This window comes from Trachemys scripta, chromosome 5, assembly GCF_013100865.1.
Source record: "Trachemys scripta elegans isolate TJP31775 chromosome 5, CAS_Tse_1.0, whole genome shotgun sequence".
Taxonomy (NCBI): Eukaryota; Metazoa; Chordata; order Testudines; family Emydidae; genus Trachemys; species Trachemys scripta.
In genome coordinates, this window is record NC_048302.1 from 63352758 (window position 1) to 63372869 (window position 20112).

Sequence of the window (20112 nt, forward strand, 5' to 3'; positions counted from 1 at the left end):
TGCAGTTGAATGTAGGGAGATAGTAGCAGTGGCAGTGGGCTGGCCCAGAGTCAATTTTCCATCTGTGCTTAGCTAGAGTAATGATGGTGCTGATTTTTTTTGTCACAATTCTCATCACATTTAATCATTCGTTTGTCCTCTTCAGATTGTGTTACCACAGTATGTTCTTCATACATGAAGACAACTTTCAGACACTGCATTTGGTGCAGAATACAAGTATCGACTCACATAGCTGTTTCTCTTCAGACCATTGTTCAATATGTGCTCTAAGTTCCAATATATTTCTGGGTGCAGTTCAAGCTCTTGGTTTTGATATATAAATTCTCAGCAGGTTGGGGCTGGTCACGTCAGATACCACCATTGTCTTCGTGTAATGCATTGGCAGTTAAGATTAGCTGAGGCGCGCAAGGAATTTACTTCCACAAATATGATCAAGCAAGGTCACAGTCTGTTGACCTTCAGAACATGCAATAAAACTGAGTTGTTTTCACACATTCCTCCCCCCTCCCCAGGAATGGGATGAATGATTGCAAGCCTAAAGGTAAATAGTGGAAGTATTCCTGGATGGTGGAATTGGTGCACATTTATGGCTAATTTACAACTAACGTGTATTTTTAGGAGCTTCTGAAATATTGATTAAGGTGATTATCCTTACCCAAAATACCATGAGAGGTGAAAGGTTAAACATCACAAGTAGAAATGAAAAAGGATGGAATGGTTAACACTAGTAGATGATGTAGGACGTGTATGAATAATTGGCAGCCCTTATTCAAAAGTTAGCAGGATACCTTTCCTGCCAATTAAAATAAATGACCCAAATTAAGCTGGCATTGCTAACTCAGTTACAAGCCTAGTCAGGGCACCCAAGTATATTGTGTTAAGTGGGCAAGAGGATTTAATAATTATACTTTGACATTTATACAACATTCTTCATTTATAAGTCTCCTGAATAACTTTGCAAATATATTTAAGAATAATTTCATTCATCACTTAAATCCCTGGGTGGAAAATAACAGCTGCTTAACAGCACACTGCAAACTACACCCATTTAAACTTAAAAGTGTAGAGAAAATCTGCATCTAATTTAAACAGCAAGGTAATATATAGCAAGGCAGAAAATAATTATCCTATCTGGGGTACAACCAAGACTCAAGACTTAAAAAAAAACAAATAGTGCTATGAGATTTTAAAAGCTAAAAATATTCAGGGTCTCACTCAGCTCTCACCCAGCAAACAATCCCTCCAGTAAAAGCCACCTACCACCATGTTAATTCCACTGCCATCCACATCACTTACAATAGCAATAATATTTTCTTTAGCAGTCTCCGATCTATAACTTGTTAAGCCAGATGATTCTTAACATTTTCTTTCTTAGTTGACAAGATCACCTCTGAGATGGCATTGCTAAAGGCAAACCCCAATGATTATAATGTTCATCCTATACTTTAAAAATCATTATGAGCACTAATGTTTTTAAATGTGTCTGTAATTGTATGAACAACAAATAATGCTTGAATTTTTGATGGGATGGGAGATTTTCAGACATTTGCAAATGTGGTTTTGGGCCAATATACTCTTTTTTGCCATATGTCTGCACATTGGAAATAACTTGTTTGCAGCAGATATAATTAAACATGTTAAAGTAGGTGTTTTGAGCTTAGTTTACCTATTTCTGTGGGAGGATTAATTGGTGATTAATTGACACTTAGGAAACTGAGCAGTCTGTTGAAAAAATGTAACTGAAGGCAATGTGTACGTGTTGGAAGATACAACCATCAGATTTCTGAGTGGATACCTCCACTAGTTTATAAAAGGAAACAGCAGTGGCCTCCCACCTTCCCTCCCCTGCATCCATTGATGTAGGTACTCAACACAAGACAGATAGATCATATTTCAACTGATTATTGGTATGGAAGAAGTTATTAAAAAGTAAGTGCTCCAGAGTGCCGCATCCACCATCCTTCCCTTCTCCTATCAAACTGATGGAAAATTTAACATGATTTCCTTGCCTCAGGTGGAGTTCATTCTTCTCTCTGGGTACTGCTAAATCAGCCCTGCCAGAACTTTGTCTCATAAAAGTACAGCATTCTTTTGGAATAATTCAGGTTGGAACACATGGGAAGCTAAGGATTTTCAAAGCAATTGCCAGTGGAGGTCTCCATTCTACCCCATGTTCGTCAAATTACACATTTTAATGCTGTGCTGTCCTTTCAATATACTCAGTTTTCAGAAATAAACTTTTCCAGCAAATTATATTTGCTGTAAATTTGATTCATGTGGTTTTTGACTCCTTTCTGTGTTATCACTAGGTTTCTCAATTTGTATCTATGAGCAGACCCTAAAAGTTTATCACAGGTTACTGAGAAAAATCTGAACATTTACCACAGGACTTTTTGCATTTTTGTGGGAGGCCCTGGCTAAAATATAGTCATAGAACATTATTAGCCTATATTTTAAGAGATAGGGTTGATTGGGTCTTTGTTAATAACAACAATCAATAAAGAAAGGATCTGAAACTGCCTACTGTATCTTGCATATGCACATCAAGGTGGAATTTTGGTTTCATCAAAGTAATAGGAGTTTTGCTATTGACTTCAATGGAGGCAGAACTTCACCCCAGATGCAGGGAAGCTGGAAGGACGTTTTAAAATCAGCAACTGGAAACCAACCAAATTGTGGGCTTTTGTGACAGCACAATGGGAGAACAAAGCAGGCAAACAACTGCTCCAACTACCTTATCCAAGTATACTTACAATAGTGGATTTTAAACTAGAATTTAGCAAGTTACTGGGCCAGATTTGATGCTCAAATAAATTACTGTAGTTTCATTGAAGCCAATGGAGTTCTTCCAGTTTACATGAGCAGAAAATTTGGCCCACTCTGTTAACTGAAGTTTAACATATTTAATTTACAACTTAAAGTGCCATCTACTACCAAATATTTTTGAATACTTAAAGAAATTTACTTTGACCAAACTGGTAATTGACTATTTTATTTATACTTCAATGAGACAGTGGGGCTAACACACAATGTGGAACAGCTTCTCAAAGAAGATCCTTTACTGTTGGAGACATAATCACACTATGCTTTACAGATAAATAGAAGTTGTGAGTCTTTCTGTGTAAAAGCAAATGTAAAGTTTCTCCAGACAAAAAACATATGCTGCATATATCATTCATGATATGCAGTAGGTGATGAAAGACAGATGAGCCTCTTCTCCCTTGGCCTTCAAATAAAAAGCAGTGTTATATGTTCCTCAGGTTACTACAATACATTATAATGATGGCCGTATTGCAACATTCACTGAAGTCAAGAACGTTTAAAATTTAAGGGGTTTATTCTCCTTTTGTCAAGCATTTTCTACATACAGAACATCCACATGGTGTAAGTTACAGAAGAAAAATGCATAAGTGACAGACTACTGTAAATAATTGAGTAACAGTTTACATGGCTCTCATTCACAATGGGAAAAATTGTTAAAAAGGAAAACAGATTTAGTAGCTAGAAATGTAAGCAGATTTTTATTTTAATTAAATCTACCTGCCAGGAAGTTTCCTCAAGCTAAAGAGAGATCTACTGTATCACACAGCACAGGATGCTAAATACACACACAATTACAATGCTAGAAAATTTCAGGTTTCTAAGTGATTTTACACAATCTAAACTGGAGCAAATTTTTACTTAGAAAATATTTTTTTTCTAATTGCTTTAGTAAACAGAGGACAGTTTAAAAGCTCATAAGTATTCCTTAGGAAAATTAAAAATAAATAAAAATTACCCCAAAATATTTATGTCATTACTGTAAGTCCGGATAGATGTTTTACTGCTGGCTTCGATTAGTCACATGTTTGTTTTTTTCTGATTCTATGTGCTAACATTGTTCTAAATTTAAGAACCTCATCATTCTCATTTACATGCGCAAGCTCAGTTCAAATTTATTGTAACGGTTAGTTAAACTAAAAAAAAAAATAGAAGGGATTTTTTTTTTCAATAATCCAATTAGAGATTTGGTGCGGAAAATCTACTGAGCAAATGGAAAAGGTTATGAAATACTTGTACATGACATTATGCACAAGCAAAAACTCTATCCACTGGTTGTAGTCTTAAATCCAGTTCTGAGTTTTATGTTAAGTTCTTCAAAATGCATGTATCAAAATTATTTTTAAAAATAAGTTTTCTTGCCAGGACCAGTGAAGCTTCATATCATTTTAACAAAGTGTGATTTATACTAAGCAGATACACATCATGTTTCTCTTTAGTAGACCTGAAACTCCCTGTTGATACAATCCTGTGATAGCAAAGTAACTTGACGCTTATATCTGTTACAAAAAAGGTAAAACTTCTGCTATCAACTGAAATTATCTCAACTAAAACTCACAATAAAAATAAATTTCTCAAACTGCACTGATCAAAAAACAGAGTACAGAAAAAATGGCAAATATAATTTGCCATTTTTTTCCTTAACGTGCTCCACAACCTGATGGAGACTAAAAACTTGAGATACTAAATGCTTCTTTTTAATGACACAAAATCCTGTAGCCACACTGGGAATAAATTATATAATTTCTACTCTTCCTTTTCCTTGTGAGACATTCCCTTCAAGGCACAAAAAGATTAAACAGTGGACAGGACAGAACATTTCAGTTTAAGAAGTTTAAGGTTGCACAACACTTCTTATTTTTTTGTTGGAAGAAAACCAAACTGGAATTTAAATATATTTCAGTATGCCACTTACAAATGCAATGGGTCATATTAAGTCATTTGAAACTCCCTGAAGTGTAGGTTTGTTTTTTTACTACTTTAAAATATTGTATCATCATTTCATAATTAAGCTTTAGAATTGCTCTCATTATTAAGGTGTATCATAAATTTCAATATTGATTTTAATCAACCAATGTATCCTCAGATGGTCATTAGTAATAAGTCCCTTTGATGAGTAATCACAGTTTTAATAATTTGCTATGTCAAAGTTAATATCAAATTGTATCTGAATCAAACAAATGACAGATACAGAAGGGTCTACATTTCAAAGGAAAACAATCTAAATTTAAAGAATGGAGTTAAGTGCAATGTACTGTAGAACTATTCATTCGGTAATTATCTAATATGATTCCTTATGCTTCTCCAACCCAAATTACTGTGTTGCTTCTCTCAACTTCAGTGATTTCACAATTTAACTTATTGAGTCTTCCATCCAGGATAAACAGGGATTCCCTGGCAGGTGTCATAAGGTACTGGCCAAAGAGACCACTGTCCTTGATTAGCCGGTTCTTACTGTTCCATGGCCATTCTTCTGTCTTGACAGGCTCTTTAAGGCTCTTTACCATTTTAACTTTGCCAGAGGAGAGCTCTACAAAGAGCACATCAGTTTGTGTGCTGGAACTAGCATAGATGTTGTACTGATGGGCTTCAGTAAATGATGGCTGAAAAGCAACATCAGATATGTGCAAGTTAGTGTGAATATCAAATGCATCCTGTACTTCTCCTCTGATTGTAATGGACTGGACCCTCATGAGACCTTTCACATCATCAATGCTGACAAGGTAGTGCCCATCTGGAGAGATATATGGTGTGCCTGTCACATCACCATTGTATCCAATCACAGAATCAGTGACGCTGTCCACAATAAGCTGTGGTGGAATAGCCCCAGTTGTATCAGGCTTGCAGCAGATAAAATAATATCCTCCAAGGTGTGTATAAGCCAGAGACTGAGGAATACAATTATACTCCTTTAAACTAATTGTCTTGATGTATGACATAGTTTCAAGATCCATTTTCTGGAGCACAGGCTCATCTTTGTGAAGAATAAATCCAAACCTAAGAGGAAAAAGCACAACATCAAAGAAAGAAAGCCCATAGTCTAATTATGTACAAATGAGCAATATATGCAAGCAAAGTAGAGGAGTTAAGATGTATAACAATATGTTCTTGCACATCTCAATTTCAAATGTTTCAAACAGTAAGCTGCTTATAAACATCTATGTTTTCTTGGCTTCCTTGCAATTATAATTCAGAATTTGTAAACCAAAATATTTTAAAACCATAGATCTAGTTAATTGGAAGAGCATAATTTGTTTTTTTACAAAGGGTCAGAGGTAAACATTATTCTGGATGTTTCTAAATCTATTGCCATTTTGTATATTCAGTTATAAAATCAAGTAACTTTTACCAAAACCAGAAGGGATAAAAAGCTTGAATATCAAGATGCAGTACATCCCACATATTTTAAGTCACTTCATTTAGTTCTCATATTTTGTTGAGAACATCAGATTAATCCATCTGAATTGCTACTCAGATAATAATCCAAATCCTTCTAATTTAATTAATCTGAAATAAATATCAAATAAGGATTTAGGTTTATGTCTTTCAACTACAAGGACCTCCTTTATAAAATTTTTAAACATCCCTTTGTAAATCACAGAATTTCCATTGAAAATGAGTTGTACAATTAAACCTTAAAATCCCTAAATTTTATATTGATAAAAATTTTAAGGTAAACTGCATAGTAGTTGTCTAACTATCTGCATATTGTCCCACAAAGGAGCATTTCTGGTCCCAATAATTATTGCATTGCACTCACACAAAAACCTTAATCATTTTCTAAAGCTTAGGAAGTGCACAGTACTCTTCCCTTCAAGATAAGAGCATCAGTAGTATTTTTTCTTAATAGGTGCTTCATCTCAATACACGTCTCAAACTTTAACTGACCCCTGGGTCCTGAGAGCTAGGTTTTCTTGCTGCTGTGTGCTAATATATCTGGAAAGCCTGACAATCTGAGCCAATGGGTTAATAGGATTCACAGCAAATAAGGATGACAGTGAAGCTGGGACAGAAAATTGGAATGGATTGACTGAACAAGATTAGGCTCATATTGTGTTTTGGAAAGTCTGATTTTGGATGCCTTTTCTTTTAGCTTTGACCCTGACTAAAATACCCTCCCACACTCTTCTCATGAAGCCTACTGAGACTCCGGATGCATGATATTTTGTTGCTGAAGGTGCAAAATACAGTATTCACACTTCTGCAGTAAGAGCAATGTAATTTAGCTAATGCTACACACATCGTGAAATGGCAAATGAACACGTTTGTCAGACATTTAAAACAATATTGGGCACTATTACATACCAAATTTCCATTTGTAACATGAGGTAACTTATCAAGCAACAATATGAAATCTTAAAACTACATAGCCCACCTCAATGCACATATTAATACACATATCAACATACTGCATACAAATGCAGAGAGATAGCATGATTTAATAAAGGTGACTAGAAAAAAGTAAATAATAACTAAATCCTGATGTCCTTTACGTAATGGCCTCCACTGAGAGTTATCTTTGGGGATTAATCCCTGCACCTCCAGTACTAACCGTAAAGGAAAATTAATTGGTAGCTACAGCGGACTCATACTCTCTATGAATCAACTGGAATAACACACATTTAACAATGGTTTATACTTACCTATTACTCAATCTTTTCCCATGCAAACCATTCAACTGGATTTTTATATGGACAAGCAATGACTGGGCAAGATAACATCTTCAATTCTGAAGCAAAACTCCCCTTTGGCTTCATCTTTAATACCAAATTCCTCCCTCTTCCCTCAAAAAAATTGTCACATTAAGATTGCTAAGTCAAGCATTCAAAAGTCAGTAAATACAAATCAAACATGGTTTGTCCCACAACATTAGCTCAGCTTAACAACACAGCCTTTGTACTATATGGTGTGCATTAATAAAAACAAAAATTACATTTAACAAGGAAAACAGGATTTGAAACCACCACGTATTTGTAACACAGCTGAGTTAACATTGTGGGAGAAAATCTTAACCTTTGGCATTTCTTGACTTTTGAGATGAGTGAATACAATTGATGGTTTAAAAAAAAAATCAGATGTTTTAATTTAAATCAGATCTTTTATAAATTAAAGACATTTTTATTTTAAAAATAAACTTGTTTAAAATTAAATTTAAGATTATAACAATGTATGTTAAGGCCTAAACCTACTACAATTTATTTGTTGACCTGTGGCCATGATCCTGAAGAGGTTCTGAGGCAAACTTAATGTATACGTTGTTTGCAAAATTACTTTTATGAGTCAAGCTAATATAGCTAAAGTGCAAGCAGAAAACACACAGTATAAATGTTAACATTATTAATGTTAAGGTAAGTTTGGCAATAAAGCTGAGACCTAGCGATGTCTATTAGTAGTTATATTTTTGTTAGCAGAAATAGCATAGGAGTTAGCATAATTATATTTAGCAATATGTGCATTGTGATAAACGTGTAAACTGCAAAAGTACCAGTACAGCTTTTGAAATAATGGAATTTTAGGGACTTTGTAACAGGAGCTAATCACATTGATGTATTAAAACTATTAGGAAATGTACTGATGCAAATAGCTTATGTTAAGAGCTGAAACATTAATTATGGTCATTCGGGATACCATGCACAGGCAAGGAGCTAAAATTTAACAAGTTATCATCCTGGACATGTGTGGGTGTTCAGGGTATAAAAGCTAATACATTTATACTCACAAGTGGGTTCAACAAAATAACAAGAGCAGGCAGCGGGCCAAATCCTCACTTCCACTTACAATGTGCTCCACTTATTGTTCTTTCCATCTTCCTTTCTAATGGTCTCCATAAGATTGAACAATAGAGGGGGACATTGTGTTATCTTTACTTTGCTTTATTATAATTTTCTATGATTTCAGTTATATTTATCTCCAATACCTAAACTCAATGTCTGTGTGTGCACCCACCAATCTCATACTTAATACAAATTCTTACGTAGTGACTGAAGAAAAGAGACCTGTGAAATTTCCACTCTAAAGTTATAAAAGGCTACAATTAAAACATTTACATAAATAAATATGCTGGAAGAATGAGCCCTCCTCTGGTTGCCCCATCTCAGAAGAGATATATTAGAATTGGAAAATGTGCAGAGAAGGGCAACAAAAATGATTTTGGGTTAGGAAATGAGACTGGGACGTTCAGCTTAGAAAACAGATGACTAAGGAGAGATATGATAGAGGTTTATATAATCACAAATGGTGTTGAGATAGTGAATGAGGCAGTGTTATTTGCATAACCGAGAACTAGGGGTCACCCGATGAAATTAAAAGGCAACAGGTTTAAAACAAACAAAAGGAAGTACTTCTTCAGTCAACCTGTGAAACATTGCCAGGGAATGTTGTAAAAGCCAAAAGTATAACTGGGTTTGAGAAAGAATTAGATAAGTTCATGGAAGACAGGTACATCAATGGCTATTATCATAAAATGGTTAGTATGTTACAGATAGAGATAAGTAAAAGATTTTTTTAAAAAAAAATAGAGTATCTGCATCATATTTGAAGAAAATAATATTTATAACCATTAAAATGAATCTAACCCTGTTCCTTAGAACATAATGACTATCCAAAGCAGCAAGTTGGTAAGTTTTCATCAAGTTACTGGGGAAAAAAGAAGTTAAAGAAAAGAATACCTATAAGTAACTGATTAGGCAGGGCTGGCCTTACCATGAGGTGAACTGAGGCGGATGCCTCAGGTGCTAGACTGTGGGAGGGTGCCACTAGGACCCAGAGTGTAGAAAATTATGTCTGTTCCTGGTGCATATGTATTCTATCTGCTTTAGATGCACAGACATGGTGGAGTGCTGTGCTGGAGGAAGGAAGGCACAAGAGACATAACAAGCAGGCAAGAGAAAAGGTGAGAGGGAATAACAGAAAGCAGCAGGAGCAGCAGGGGGAGAGAGGAGGAGGAGCCTCTTATATACCTCTCTAGCACCCCCAGGAGCCTGGACTGATTAACAACAGCTTCTCAGGGAACTTCCTATTTCCTGCTGCTTCCCTGAACCCACTTGAGGAGAACAGGCAGTCAACTGAAGAAGTAGGAGCCAGTTAGGCCCTTAATACACTGATATCTTCCCTCACTCAGGCCCTGCTACCAGCCTGCTTATTTGTCCCCTTCAATTGAGTGTTGAGAGTCACTATAGCTGGCACAGAACAGCAGTCATGAGTGAAAGAAGAAAATGCCCTTTTGGGCAGCATTCAGAAAAAGCAAGCAAGCAAAGGAAGCTTTTCTACCTAATCAGGAAGGCGCTCTCCTGAGATACATAGACACAAATGTTCACGGTGAGCCTCACCCCAGTGAGGATGTGAGTGGGAGGAGATGACTGATCTTCCAGTTGTCAGATTGCAGGTGACCTGGCAGCTACTGCAGCATCCATATCTCCACCTCAAATGGATGTAACCATGCACATTCCTGAAGAAAAGTGTAGATCAGAGAAGAGTGTGGTGGAGGCGCAATTAACAGCTGCTGCTGAGTTTAGTTCCTTAAGTCTAGATGATCCAGGACTGTGGACCCACTTGAGCAGTAGGCTAGGGGACTTCCTGGGTCACAGCAAGTGAAAAACTTCCTGTTCCCCAAAGACAATGAAAATAAACATTTCCATCCAACACATTACTGGTTTGAAATCCCCAATGGTGACAAAGTGTAGAGGCCAGGGCTTATGTACTCAAAAACCCAGAATGCTGCATACTGTTTTTGTTGCAAACTCTTCCAGTCTAATGTTCCAGACACATTGGGTTCTACAGGAACTAACGACTGGAAAAATCTGGCTAGAAATCTGGCATGCCATGAGAAGGTAGCAAATCACCAGAGAGTATTCCATAAGTGGAAAGAACTTGAGATGAGACTAAGGTTAATGGCCACCATAGATGATGAGCATCAAGAGAAGATTGCATCAGAGTCTCTTTACTGGCAAAATGTTCTGAAAAGGCTCATTGCCATTGTGAGAATGCTTGCTACCCAAAACCTAGCAGTGCGTGGCAGTTCAGATCAGCTGTATGTGCCAAACAATGGAATCTTCCTTAAAATTGTGGAGCTGATAGCTGAGTTTGATGCTGTACTCCAGGAGCATCTAAGAAGAGTCATCACCCATGAAATGTACACATACCACTACCTTGGAAAAACAATTCAAAATGAGATCATACAGTTACTGGCAACAAAAGTCAAACAGAAGATTGTGGCAGCAAGATATTACTCTGTTATTCTGGACTGCACACCTGACATCAGCCATATGGAACAAATGACTTTAATGGTGCATTTTGTAACAACAACAGCACCTAGTGAAAATGTCTCTGCAATGGTGACTGTCAGAGAGCATTTTCTAGATTTTATTGACATTGATGATACTACAGGAGCTGGTATGACAAATGTGCTTCTTAAAAAGCTGGAAGATACGGGAATTGCAATAGCTGACATGAGAGGTCAGGGCTACGATAATGATGCCAACATGAGAGGAAAGAACAGAGGAGTGCAGACATGGATGTGAGAGTTAAACCCTCAAGCTTTTTTTGTCCCATGCAATTCTCATTCATTGAACTTGGTGTTCAGTGATGCAGCACCAGCCTCTAGTGAGGCTGCTGAATTTTTTAATGTAATTCAAAGCATCTATGTATTTTTCTCTGCATCAACTCATTGATGGCACATTTTGAAGCAACGTTTGGGAACATCCTCTCTGACACTGAAACCACTGAGTGCCACACGATGGGAAAGTCGAGTGGAGGTGATAAAGCCTATCAAACACCAAATTGGGAAGATAGATGATGCCATAGTTCCCACTATGGAGGATAATGCTATGAGAGGAACTATTTGTGGGAGAACAGTGGCAGAGGGAAATGGAATCACCAGAAACATACATAACTTCAAATTTCTGTGTGGCTTAGTGTTGTGGCATGATATATATAGTTTGAAATGAAAGTTATAAGCAAGAGACTCCAAGGTGTTGACCTTGATATATCTGGAGCAATGGAACAACGGGACAAAGCACAGTCATACCTACAGTCTTACCAGTCAGAGGAGGGATTTCAAAACGTTCTGAAGAGTGCACAGAAGTTGGCTGAGGAACTTCACACTGAAGCTATTTTCCCACCCATTCAAGAATACAAGAGTCACCGAAGAAGAAGACATTTTGATTATGAGGCATGGGATAATCCCATAAGAGACCCTAAACAACAAATCAAGGTTGAATTCTTTAACCAGGTGTTAGATTGTGCAATGCAGTCAGTTGAAAACGTTTCATGCAGCTCAAGGAACACAGCAGTGTATTTGGGATGTTGTATGATATTCCAAAACTCCTCACTATACCTACATCAGCAATGCAGGGCACTAGAGACAGTGTTGATACATGATGACATGCGCGATATTGACGCAAGTGATTTAGGTGACGAACTGAAAGTCCTTTCAAGATACATTTCAGAAGGATCAACTCCAAAGGCTGATCTGGAATATATGTGCACAAATTAGATGACCACCCTCTTTCCAAATGCTTCTATTGCTCTGCGCATACTTCTAACACTTCCTGTAACAATTGCCAGTGGAGAACGCAGCTTTTCCAAGCTGAAGTTAATAAAAACACATCTATGCTCCACAATGGCACAGGAGAGGCTGGTCGGCCTTGCAACCATCTCAATAGAGCATGAGCTGGCCCAGACTGTGGACCTTCAGGAAGCAGTTCAAATCTTTGCAACCAAGAAGGCACCACTTTGATTATTCAAACAGATAAAAATGCCAGTGTTTATTCTGCAGACAAGAAAAGTTACATTTGCTGTTCAGGCATTTGAAAGTTAAGTGTTTCTTAAAATTTTTTAACAAGGCATTTTAAGTTGTTAGTTCTCCTTTACTGGGGTAGGTAGCATAGCAGTACCATGAGAGGAGTAGAACAGGAAGAAGGCAGAATTGAGACCTTTCAAAGTTTTGGCCCAAGCAAGGAGGCATGGGGGCGTCATTTGAGCTCCCTGCCTCAGGTGCCAAAATGGTGTGGGCCGGCCCTGTGATTAGGACTAGCAACATGTTATCAAAGTTGTTATTCATTGACTTATTTTTACTGAGCTAATCATATAGGGACAAACTTTTAAACACTTCAGCATTAGAGTTGGACAGACTCAGAAATACTCAGTCAGCTCAACAATACAGTTGAACAGAAGCAGCAGACTGGAAAGTTTGGGAGGGAGTAGCTGCTAATCCTGTGCTTAGAGATAAGAACTCAATGAATTGTATTTTGGGTACATTTGTTTGTCTCTGTGAGGGCTGAGTGGCAGTAGTTGTAGGCCTCTTAGCAAGCCAGGTGAGAGAGATCAGTTTGTTCACACCTACATGAGGACTGTGCAGCTGAGACCCCATGTTTGAGGTTTTTGAGGCTCTGTCTACACTGCAGCTGGGAGGTATGACTTGGGCAAGCTCAGCTCAATGTAGCACACTAAAAAGAGCAGTGTGGATGTTGCAGCACTGGTGGTGATTGGGGCTAGCCACCTGACCCTGGACCCAGAGGGTCCAGCAGGCTTGGATTTGGACAGCTAGCCCAAGCTGCTACCCATGCCACAATGTCCATGCTGCTATCTGTAGTGCACTACCTTGAGCTGAACTAGCATGAGTCTATCAGGACTGGGAATCACACCTTCCATCTGCACTGTATTCACACCCCAAGTGGTTAATCCCTCTCTGTCTTGTCAGCAATGGGTTAAACAATGGAATTTAGTATATAAGCCTGTTGCCAGGATAACTCCTGAGCTGGTGAACAGGGGCAGCAAGCAAGGGAGTTTGGTTCCTTTCTGTTCAGGTAAAGGTTTACACTAGGTGGGAGATATGGAGGATGATAGAACAACCGATATGCCTGCCTTGAGTGTAGTATGTTTTCTTTTGTGCTGGTAGACAGAAAAGATTTCTGGTGCAGAAAGTGTAAGTTAGTGTCTATCCTGAATGAGAAGATATATGGTCTGGAAGAGCAAGGTTCAACATTGCGTAGCATGTGAGGAAACAAAGACGTTTTGGACAATCAGATTCAGAAATCATTGACACAGATGCCACAAGGAGAAGGACCAACTATAAAGGAATTGGTGAGAATAGAAACTGAAGAAACAGACTGGTTAGTTGTGACCAAGAGGTGGAAGAGAATCAGGAGACATTCAATCCAGCTGGAAGTACAGACTCATTCTCAGATACTCATGAGTAGATTACCAAGGAACTGGTCTCTGGGAGGCAGAAGAGAAAGCTACAGGATACGCCTGATGGATATCTTTGCCATATGAACCAAGCAGCTATCAAGAAAGATTCTTCAGACATCCTAAGCATGCGTCTAACAAAGTGGGTATTCACCCACGAAAGCTTATGCTCCAATACGTCTGTTAGTCTATAAGGTGCCACAGAACTCTTTGTTGCTTTTCACATATCCAGACTAACATGGCTACCCCTCTGATATCAGTTATCATGGAAGGGAGCTGAAGAAGGGGAAAGTCCAAATGATATTCTTGGCTGTGTGAACAGTGTGAAGCTGAAGGTTTTGGTTTTGTGGAACACTGGGCCATATTTCATTGGGAAAGTGGCCTGTATAAACAGAACAGCTGACATCTCAAAAGTAGCAGAGGCTAATCTTCTCCACCTGAGTGATAGGAGTGCATTAAACTAACAATGCAATGGGAGAGAGGTATGGAGGCAAATTTGGTACAAAATCAACTTGGCATATTGTTAACAAATTTAAACAATGTGAGAAACAATGTAAAGATATAATTAGCATTACTGAAACTTGGTGGGACAATTCACATGATTGGAATGTTAAAAATTACTGGTTATAATCTGTTTAGGATAGAGAGAATTGGTTAAAGATGTGACAACACTATTAAAGACACCATTGCCTCTTTTACAGCTATTGATGACGCAGAACCACAGGATCTTGAATGTATATATATGAATGTGCTCACAAACAATGCCTAGGAGCAGGTACTTGTGGAGGTCTGTTACAGACCATAAAATCACAACAAGAACAGAATGAGTAACTCCTTAAGCATCTGCCTGTAACATGTGGAAAGAAAAAAAAATGTATGTCAATTTAGGGGAGACATGCTAAAGCTATCATGCAGCCAGTAGTAAAAACACCAATAAAGTTCCTAAAGATTACAGAGGATAATTTTCTAACACAAAGAAGTATTGCATCCACCACAAGGTAACTATTTTGGACCTCATTATGATGGTCATTAAGCACTGAACTGAAAGTTGGTGATTGTCTAGAGACCTGATTTTGAGCTGATTCTATTCAATATGGGCAAAGAAGAGGACAGTCACAACCAGTAATACTTGGTGCTTCAAAAGGACTAATTTCCTAAAGCTGAGGCAAATTATGAGCAATATTGTTTGTGAGGAAAAAGTTAGACAGAAAAATGTGAGTGAAAATTGAGAATTCTTTAAGAAGAATGTATTAGATGGCCAAAAAGCCAAGATTCCAAAAAATTAAGAGAAAAGACAAAGTTGGCTAAATGCCCATCTTTGTTCAGTGGTAAAGTGAAGGCAGAAATTAGAAATAAAATAGAAACAGATAAATGAGAAAAAAGAAACATACAACAAGCAATATAAATTAGATGTTATCAAGTGTAGAACATTGATAAGTGAGGCTAAAGACATCAGGGAAAAAATCACGACTAAAAAAAATAATGGGAAGGTTTTTTTTTTTTAAGTACATTAGTAACACAAACAATTCTGGCAAGGATAGGCCCATTACTAGGGGAGATGGTAAAAATATTATTAATGATGCAAAAAAGCAGCAGCATTCAATAAATACTTCTGTTCTGTATCTGGAAAGAAAATGATGAAGTACTTTCTAGTTCATTTGTAACTAAAGAGGATATTAATCAGCCTCTACTAGTATCTAATGATGACAGGGCAGTCATACAGAGTGGTCTAGACCACTTGACATGCTTGGTCCGTTCATACAAAATGCTTTTTTATACTATCAAATGAAAAAGTATACATCTAGGAATAAGGAATACAGGCCACACCTACAGAACAGGCAACTGTCTCCTGGAAAGCAGTGACTCTGAAAGTCAACCTAAGCTCCATTGACTCCAGCTCTGTTATTCACGTAGCTGGAGTAGCGTAACTTAGATTGACTTACCCCCATAGTGAACAAGCCACATTAGCTTTTAGTGCAATGCTATGTCAAAAGAGCTAATATGATCCTTGGATGTATAACAGAAGAATAGTGAATAGGCATGGGGAGGTTATTTTGCTTCTGTGTATAGCACTGGTGAGACTGATACTGGAATACTGTGTACAATTCTAGTGGCCACATTTTTAAAAAGATTTTGAAAAATTAGAGAGGGTGCAGAAAAGAACAACAATAGTGACTTGAGGGCTGAACAAAATGCCATACAGGATGAGACTTAATTTGTTTAACTTATTGAAAAGATTGAGAAGTGACGTGACTAAAGTGTGTAAGTACTTTCACATGGAAAAAATACTGGGTACCAAAGGGCTCTTTAATTTAGTGAGAAAAGGTATAACAAACAAACCAATGGCTGGAAACTGAAGCCAGACAAATTCAAATACAAAATTAAAGGCATACATTTTAAAAAGTAAAGGTGACTAACCACTGGAACAAACTACCCATGGAAGAGGTGGATTCTCCATATCTTGTTATCCTCAAATCAAGACTAGATGCCTTTCTGTAAGATCTTCAGCCAAACACAAGTTATGTTTTAGTCAAACACAAGATGTTAGGCTTTAGACTAGATTAAGTGGATGAAATGTAATGGCCTCTGATATACAAGAAGGGCAGACTAGATGATACACAACTTTGCTAGATACTAATGATCATGAACTGAATAGAGTATCAGAGGGGTAGCCGTGTTAGTTTGGATCTGTAAAAAGCAACAGAGAGTCCTGTGGCACCTTTAAGACTAACAGATGTATTGGAGCATAAACTTTCGTGGGTGAACGCCCAACTGGGCATTCACCCACGAAAGCTTGTGCTCCAATACATTTGTTAGTTTAAAGGTGCCACAAAACTGAATAGAGGCACTGGATTTATGGTGTATTACAATAATCTATAACCCACTCCCTCTCCCTCCCTCAGCTTCTTTAGCTTCTTCCCCCTCCACCCCACCTCTTTCCCTCCTATTACTGGAAAGGTATTAACAGGACACTTCATCTTGAATGGTCCCTTAAAATACTTATGCTAACCAATCTCTTCCACCTTGTATTTTGTGAGTACTTTTCCCAGACCCGAAGATCACCTCTGTGTAAGCTGGAAATCTTCCCTCTCATCAACAGAAGTTGATCCAATAAGAGATATTACCTCACCCACCTTGTTTCTCTAATACCCTGGGACTATCACAACTATGATAACACTGCATAGATGATTTAATGTTTTTTTTTTCTGACAAACTATGAAACACACTGTTAGTCCTACTCTAAGGCCTGTCTACACAAGAAAATTGCATCAATTTAACAAAATTGGTTTAGAAACTGATTCAGTTAAATCAATACAACCTCCTTATTTAGGCACTCTTTATTTTGGTTTAAGAGTGTCTATACAAGGGGGTTGGATTGATTTAACTGAATCTGTTTCTTAACCAATTTCGTTAAATTGATGCCATTTTCCTGTGGAGTCAAAGGCTCAAGTAACACCAAATAGTCTGCTGGCAAGCCAGCTTATCTAGCAGCTAAAAAGTTGTAATTTAACTGATTTGTTGCAAAACCTTAAAATCACCAGGTAAAAAAAAATCAATGTAGGGAAAGAGGGAGGAAGAGAGTGACTTTAAAGAGCATTTTTAAAGGCTGCTTTTCTACTTATAACTGTTTTTTTAGAGAGAGTCTCTGAAATTGCGATGGGGATGGGTGTGTGTGTGTGTTCAGGGGATGGTTGTATGTGTGTGCAGGGGACGGCTGTGTGTGTGTGCGTGCTTGAAAGGAGGGTCTGCTAGTTAAGGCACTGGACTGGGATTCAGATATCCAGTTTCAGTTCCTGGATCTGCCGCAGACTGCTTGTACGACCTTGAAGAAGTTACTTAAGCTCTCTGTGCCTCAATTTCCATCTCTAAAACAGTGATACTATTACTTTCTTTCTGACATCCTTTCTCATTTTCTTAGATTTCATACTCTGGGGAAGGACTCACTCTTACTTTCTGTGTACACAGCATGACAAGAAGGTGATCTCAATTGGGGCCTCCAGGTGCTACTGTAATAAAAATAAAAGGAAAAATAATGTACACCTCCATGCGCTGGAGGTAGGATGTATTGCCACTGCTCTCGCTTGGAGAGTCTGGTGGGAGAAAGCAAAATTAAATTATGGTTCAATCTCACAAGAGTGTCATCAACCAAGCTGCTGTGCAGATACATTAAATCAGCACATCTCAGTTTGGCCTGACAACTTATTCCTGGCCAGATCTTCCCTCATGTTGGCTGTGTTGATCCCCCAAAGTTCTTCAGTGGAGGGAAGATTGCAGCTGCTTTCTGCTACAAACCCTACGCAATAGATTTTTCCCTCTCAAAGGTCACATCCAAGGTCTGAACCAGCATAGACACTGGGTGGCTGATTCCAGCCCACTCTATTAAAGCACATATGGCTGGAATTTTAAAGGAGCTAGGCACCTTACTCATTTAGGTTCCTTTCAAAATGTAAGCCTATAAAGTAAGCATAAGATAGCATGCAGAAGTTCCTGTATTCATAGAAACCTTGGCTTTTCATGCCACATTTGGACCATTTTAAAAAGGAAGATTTTAGTTTTAAAATTAATCTCACACCATTTTTGGTCTATAGCTTTTATCATTTCCATACTCTGCTGATTTCACACAAGGGCATTTCAATTAACCTCTTCTAAATGAAAAAGAATGAATGACCAGTTTGGACAATCATTCTTCAAACTAAATGTCTCCTCCAGCCTAAAACCATGTCTTCTTGTAAGGCACTCATCTAGTAACTGGGGGGGTGGGAGGGGGAGAGGAGGGGTTGGTATTTATAATTTTACATTTTAAAAGATTGTCAAAAGGAGCCCCAAGCCTGGGCTGCCCATTCTTTTGAGGGATATAAATATAAATAAATAAATACTAATAAAATGCACCGTTGCTGACAGGTGTTTTTATGTTAATTAGCCATAAACATGTGGAAGCTCCTCAAGTAGCAGTGAATGGTTTGGGGGCCTAGCACTGGGATAGATATGGAAGCTTTTCTCTCAAGATTGCCAGTTGTATGCAGTTTTCAGAGTAGCAGCCGTGTTAGTCTGTATCCTCAAAAAGAACAGAAGTACTTGTGGCAGTGTTGTTATAGCTGTGTCAGCCCCTGAATATTAGAGAGACAAGATGGGTGAGGTAATATCTTTTATTGGACCAATAGCTTCTGTTGGTGAGAGAGACAAGCTTGAGGGCTTATCTACACTGGCACTTCACAGCGCTGCAACTTTCTCGCTCAGGGGTGTGAAAAAACAGTGCAGCACTGGTAGTTACCCATCTCATGGAGGTGGTTTTTTAGAATGCTGCGCCAGCTCTCTCCCAGCGCTGCGCCGTGAGCACAAAAGCCATGAAAGGTGTGTCATGGGCGGTATTGATCATTTTAGCAGTGGGGATATGTCTGCAGGTTTTGCTTCTGTTGTTCTGGTGCCACTTTGAGTTGGTATATCCTGGTCTGTGGGGAGCTTGCTTCTGATGATGAGTTGGAAAGGCTGGGGCATTGTTCTAAGGACATAGGAGGGGGTTTAGGAAAGATTTCTTTCAAGATGGGGTTCCATCAAGTATGCGTTGTAGTTTTTTGATGATACCCTAATATGGTTCCAATGTGGGGTGGTAGGTGGCAATTTGGGGTGTGCAGTTGGAGGGCATTTATTTCTGTATTGAAGCAGGTTCTCTTGGGGTATTTGGATGGCCTGTTCCATAATGCAATCTACACTGGTGGAATGTCCTTGTTTGGTGAAGGTGGTTTTGAATGCGTTAAGGTGTATATTTGAAACTTTCTCCTCAGAGCATATTCTGTGGTATCTGAGTGCCTGACACCTCTATAATAATCAACACCCCCCACGACATACCTTTCAATATCCCTGGGTCCTACACATGCCATCACATCATGTAGTGTACCTCACTGAGTGCATTTAATGTCCCAGTAACAACTATGTGAGTGAAACCAGACAATTACTGCATTCTTGAATAAACTCACACAGGAAAATGATAAAAGACAAAAACACCATGTTAGCTGTAGCTCTTCTCACAAAGTGATCACTCTTTATCTGATCTCTCAGTCTTCATCCTCAAAGGAAACCTGCACAAAACTTTCAAAAGGTGAGCCT

The 20112-nt window shown here is 38.2% G+C and overlaps 1 protein-coding gene across 2 annotated transcripts in view; it reads right to left on the reverse strand.

Moving 5' to 3' along the window:
* Positions 1-2992: 2992 nt before the first annotated feature.
* FSTL5 (follistatin like 5) overlaps positions 2993-20112 on the reverse strand; it is a 568085-nt gene continuing 550965 nt past the window's right edge. For both annotated transcript variants that reach the window (XM_034772507.1, XM_034772508.1), the window contains one exon: positions 2993-5817. In XM_034772507.1, the coding sequence (XP_034628398.1) occupies positions 5115-5817 (703 nt within the window). In that variant the 3' untranslated portion in view covers positions 2993-5114. The remainder of the gene's footprint in view (positions 5818-20112) is intronic.